Consider the following 5930-nt stretch of genomic DNA (forward strand, 5'->3'; position numbering starts at 1 on the left):
TAGTGCTCTTTTATTTTTGTGCTGATGTCAGGATCACTAGGCAAGATGGTCCTGAAAAGGGTTCTAACCTCTTCAACCAGTTCTAGTTGGGGCTTCCCTAAGGTGGGGAGCTATGAGGGGAAATGGTGCCCTCTGGTTGGGAGTAAATGGGGCTCCAGGAGAGACAGTTTTTCTAAAAGCAGGTCTAGCCTGACCCCACCAGGTGATGGACATGGGACAGCCTACTTGTTTGGCTGCTTCTGCCCCCAGGAACCAGGTTTGGACCCCTGTCTTGGACTTTGGGGCTGCGGTGGTGTTTGGGGGTTATCTTTCTGAGTTTGGGGTGCCATGGACTCAGTCTCCTTATTCAGGCAGGTGCACTCAGGCTTGGGCTCCAAACAGCAGCATGTCTGCTGGGTGCAGCACTGGGGCTTTGGCGGACAGCACTGGGGCTTTGGCGGACAGCACTGGGGCTTTGGGGGGCAGCACTGGGGCTTTGGGGGGCAGCACTCGGGCTTTGGGGGGCAGCATGGGTTGCACTTTGGTTGGTCACACATCTTCACGAGTTTTGGAGGCCCTAGAAAAAAAGAGCATTCTCAGAAGGAAAGCCGGTTGTCTGCATTCACTCCCTCTTTCTTTGACCCCCCCACCCCCACCCCCACCCCCGCCATGTTCTGGGTGATGACGCAGACCAGGGCTGGGAAAGCAGGGCTGGACGCTCAGGAGAACCCAGGTCTGGACCTTCATATGGGTCAGTGCACTGGTTTGCATGAGGGAGCCATTTTCCAGACAGAAAAGGAAAGATCAGAATATGGAAGGATTTTGCCTGAGGTCTCTTAGCAAATGAGGAAGAATAGGGCCCTTGGCCACCCTGTCTGAGTCCAGTGGCAGGTATGTCACAAACATCGTCTCATGCATGATCCCAGCCAGTTCGAGAGGTCACTGGTTTCGCTCCATTTTATGTAGCCGGTGCACTGAAATGCAACGATCTACCTCCATTCCTGGTAAGTGGATTCAAGTCAGCTTCCACCCCAACTCAGAGCACGTGCTTGGTCTGTTGTCCCACATGGTGCCCAGGGACCCAAGCGCAACAGGAGTCTTCACTTAGGGTGACCAACCACCATGGGCTGCCTGAGTGCACCGGCTCCACCATGCCCCTCAGCACGTGGGGGAGCCACTGCCTTGGGGACCCTTCAACAAAACAAAACAGAAAGGCCATTGCGCTTGGCATCGCGGCCGAGTTTCAGACCTGGCTCTGTGACTCTGGGGTTGGGTGGGGGGCAGCTCTCTTCACCGCTCTGACCTTTATCTCCTCCTCTGTGTGGGGGCGGGGCTGGGGTGAGGAGGCGTGAACTGGACCTTAGAGGTGTCCTCCAACTCAACCCTTCTGGACTTTTGTAATTTCCTGATCCTTCTAGGAGGAGGACAAACCCAAGCATCTCTTTCTTTACTCCTTACCAATGCGTCTTCCCCCCACCTGGAAATCCAGAAGGTTCTGCTTAGGTCCTAGGACCCAATATATGCCCCTGGGGCAGGCACTATGTGGTTTCTGCCCTGTCCCTCTTACGGCAGACAGATGAAAGCCACATGGAGGCGCTGCAGCAGGACGGAGGGTCTATAAGTGGCCAGGAATCGGCAGGCAGAGACCTGGAGAGTCCTCTATTCCTGAATGAAGTGGGGAGTCAGCATGCACCCCCAGCTGGAGGCTCATCCCACAGGGCCACACGCCCACACTGGGGAAGTGCTGGGTCTGTCAGAGCCCCGTCACCCGGGTGGAGGAGGATGGGTGTGGGAGTTCAAGTGACAGCTGCTGAGGTAAAGTTGCCACCACCCTCCAGCCTCCAGCACCCACAGATAAGCCTCTGGTCCAAACTGGTTTTTAAAACTGAACGAGTTACTGCTGAGGGCTTTCCACTAGACACACATACTTGTATATCTGTGTGCGCACGCGTGTGTTTGTGTGTGTGTGTGTGTGTGTGTGTGTGTCCACGCAGACACACAGGCACAAGGAAGTTGAGGTTTTTGACCATGGTGGTTTGGCTGGACCAAGCTGAGATGTCTTTGACAAATATTTGTCCCTTAGGCCTGTGTGAACACCTCCTAAGGAGCTTGCTTCTGTTCCGGCCTCAGCCCCTCCTGCCATGGATTCTTCCAGGTTCCGCCCCTGCCGGGCCATCCCGCCGCCCCCTCCCAGCCCTGTGCCGGATCTCAGCACGGATCCTCTGGTGCTGAGAAAGCCCTGCCTCTCATCTTCTTGTTCTGTCCTTCCCTGTGTCCTGAGGATAGTGGGACTCCTGGGGGGGCAGGAGCTACTAATGCCCCCTCATACCAGCTTTCTGAGGCTCCTGGAGCAGGATGGAAAGCCAGCCCAGCCCCTTCCTGCCATGAAAGGCAGCTCTAGTTCATGGAAGACGAGCAGGATTCTCAGATTAGGTGGCTTCTAAAGGAGACCTGCCCAATGACCTACTTTGCTGTAGACCCAGGGCCTCAGCTGGCTCAGATGATGGGTGTCAGGTCTTGGCCTCGGCCCTTTCATCTGGGTCCACCTCGCTCAGCTCAGATGTGCAAGTCGGGCCCCACAGAGCCGGGTGTGGCTGACGCCCGCACCCAGCCCAGCCTCCCTCCACCTCAGCTTTCAGAACCACCAGGGCCTCATTGCAGGGCTCCTCTGTGGCAAGGAGCCCCTGGCATGTGCCTGAGATGGCTGTCACCGTGCTGCTTGGTGCAGTCTGATGACAGAGCAGGGTTCCTCCCCTTTGGGGACCATCTGCTGTGACTCTCCCGGGCTAGAGCACCAGGAATGAGGGCCATCTGAGAAGGAAGTGTCACACCCCTGCTGGGTCTGCACTGTCCACAAACCCAAGTCCCTGGCTGTCCGGCTGCAGCCTCAGCTGGGTCAGGGGCAGGTCTTCACCTGAGGGGCGAAAGTGACTTCTGGAGTAGGGTGTTGGCCTCAATTCCCTTGTGACTCTATGCCTGCCAGATATTCAGGAATTAACGCTGTCATCCAGGAAGACGTTCTGCTTAGTGTTAAGCACAGGATGCTAGACCAGGACTCCTAAGGGGTGGGAGCAGACAGGTCACACGGTCCCTCCCTGCAGGTCAAGAGAGACTGCAGAGGCTGAGGTGGCAGAGATCTGCTTTGTGATGCCCTGACTTGCCTGGGAGGGAACAGGAAGGAGAGGCAGAGTGAAAGCAGACACACAGGAGTGAAAATAGGACACAGACATCAGCATAAAATGGGGAGAAGCAGGGAGAGTTAAGGCCAGAGGAGCCTTGCCCTCTGCCTCCTTCGTGGTCTTTGAAGCTGTGTAACAGAAAGTCCGCGTGTACTTGGGTGCCCTGCCTCCCTGGGCAGGGGTGAGTGTGTGTGTGTGTGTGTGTGTGTGTGTGTGTGTGTGTGTGTGTGTGTACAGGGATCCTGGTGTCCAGCTCTGTCTCCTTGTTCTCTGATTTTAGGGCCCGACCTGAGACCAGGGGGAGCGAAGGAGGTGGGGGCACAGTGGGGTGAGCGGTGAACCCTTATCAAAATGCTTCTGTTGCTTTTCTCTGACTCTTTTGCTTCCTTTACAATTTCTTCTCCCTGCCTCTCTGTCTTGTCACCGTTTCCCATTCTCTCTCTGCTCCCCGGTGTCTATGCTGTACCTTTCTCCCTCTGAAGCCTGTGCCCCTGAACTGACCATTGGGAGCCTCCCGTCGGGGCCCCTTTCTTCCAAGTCTGTGCTGCGCTGTTTTTACAGAAGGAGTTCTCATCCCAGTGAGCAGAGGGCACCCAGAGCCCCTGGCTACCCCCAGACATCCCCTCCCAGCACATCCCCTTTGGGCAGGTGCTGGGAACAGGTCCCACGTCGGGGGAGGGGCTGCCGTGTCAAAGATGGAGAGTAGCTTAGGAATCAGTCCTGAGCACTGAGGCACGGGGAGGGAGACGACAGTGCCCAAAAAGGCTTCTCTTTGACCTCTGCCCGCCCGCTCAGCCTCATCTCCGGCCACTGTCCCTTCCAAGTGGGCAGACCGGCCCAGAGCAGATCCCTGCCGATCCTCTGCCTGGATCTTTGCACTGCTCTTCCCATGGCTTAGAACACCCATCCCCACACCCTCACTAAACGTTACTCCCACCTGAAGTCTCAGCTTAAACATCCTGGAAGAAATTGTCCATAACCCACAGGGTCTATGGTCCTGGGAGAGCTTCTTGGAGCTCCTGTATTTCTCACTACATTTTTATCATAGTTCTCCGCATTGTCTGGCTTCTCTAGTCTGTTGGTCTCCTTGCTGGCCCGGTTGCCACCGTTCTCAGCACCTGCCACACTGCATGACACGTTAAGTGGACCTCAGGAAGTAGGGAAAGAATGAATGGGAGGACTGGCAAGCCATGAAGACAGGACCCAAAGACAAGTTTTCTCTGGGTTACCTGCTCTGACTACTTCTCTCCGTGTCTTCTTAGTTCATGGTTCTTGGGCTTGGCTTCTCACGAAAACTCTCCGCCCTGGCCCGGCAGCAGGTAGGACTCTCCCTCAGCAGCCTAGTGAGTCCACGACTATCAGAAGCCAGATGGTTTCTCTTCCCTCCCCAGGCCAAGATGCTGAGGTTCTAAGCCTTTGTGACACGGTTATTCTCGCTCCCCAAGATTCTGTGACTGTGACTGACTCACCTGCACCTCCTGCTGGATGGATAACAGGGCTCCCCTTGGTTTCCTCTCTCCTGAAGGCACAGGGAACTCTTGAGTTAACCCGTAATTATTTACTCACCCAAGACATAAGCCTAAAGCCCACTTTTGTACCGAGCATTTTCTATCTGCCAGGCTCCATCCCAAATGCGAAGTGTTCAAGCTCAGCGGGATAGAGTTTACAGTCTTTGAAGCTCTTCTGACCATGGAGGGTAGACGATGATGTCAATACATGTGATGAGAACGATGACGGGGGACACACTGGATGCTGTGGGGGCACCTGGGGTCTGGGTTGGGGTCAGGGATGTTGTCCACAAGGAGCAGGGTTCAAGCAGGAACTTGGCCGACAGTTGGAGATAGGGAGTGGGGCTCGGAGGCGTGAGTGAGGGCATTCGGACTCAGACGTGGAAGAACGGCCTGTGTAGGGGCAAGTTCACCACAGCTGGAGCACAGCGGGAGAAAGGACAAGAGGTGAAGGTATGGGCAGCAGGTGGTGCTGTCCACCTGGATGCCACGGGGAGGAAGCAGGGAGCGGGCACAACCTGAGGACATTAGGAGCCATTGAGGGGATTTAAACAAGGGAGAAACAGGGATCTCTTGAGGGCAAGGGCTCTGTCTTACTCATTTTGATATTCCCAGCATATAGCTCAGCGTGTGCGTGCTCACACACACACACACACACACACACACGCCCCTACGGCCCATGCTTGTCCTGGCTGGAACAGTCTTCTGCAAGAGATATCAGGACGCACTCCCTTACCTCCTTCAAGCCTTTGCTTAAATGTGGCTTTCTAAATGAAATGCCATACATACACTCCAATCACCTTTACACAGTTCTATTTTCTTTTCCTTCTTTCTTTTTCTTTCTTTTTTTTCTTTTTTTGTCTTTTTAGGGACACACCCGCGGCACATGGAGGTTCCCAGACTAGGGGTTGAATCGGAGCTGTAGCCACCGGTCTACACCACAGCCACAGCGTTGCGGGATCTGAGCCACGTCTGCGACCTACAGCACAGCTCACAGCAATGCTAGATCCCTAACCCACAAAGCAAGGCCAGGGATGGAACCTGTGTCCTCATGGATGCGAGTCAGATTTGTTTCCACTGAGCCACGGTGGGAACTCCCACTGTTCTATTTTCTTTTCACACACATATAATATACCCTACATATAATTTCATTGTTACATTTTTCTATTGTTTTTCTTCTCTCACCCAAATGTCATCTCCAAATGGGCAAAGTTTGTTTTTCCCATCAACTCACCTCAAACTTCTAGAATAGTTTCTGACACAT

General features: G+C 54.6%; 1 protein-coding gene across 1 annotated transcript; it reads right to left on the reverse strand.

Moving 5' to 3' along the window:
• Positions 1-4535, reverse strand: SMCP (sperm mitochondria associated cysteine rich protein). Its single transcript, NM_001008685.2, is given in 2 exon segments — positions 1-556; positions 4388-4535. A coding segment is annotated over 1 exon segment (315 nt). The 5' UTR covers positions 537-556; positions 4388-4535; the 3' UTR covers positions 1-221.
• Positions 4536-5930: the final 1395 nt, after the last annotated feature.

This window comes from Sus scrofa, chromosome 4 (genome assembly GCF_054392235.1).
Source record: "Sus scrofa isolate SSC_HxYL_T2T_F1_AM1 chromosome 4, Sscrofa_HxYL_maternal_Yorkshire_Landrace_v2.0, whole genome shotgun sequence".
NCBI lineage: Eukaryota > Metazoa > Chordata > Mammalia > Artiodactyla > Suidae > Sus > Sus scrofa.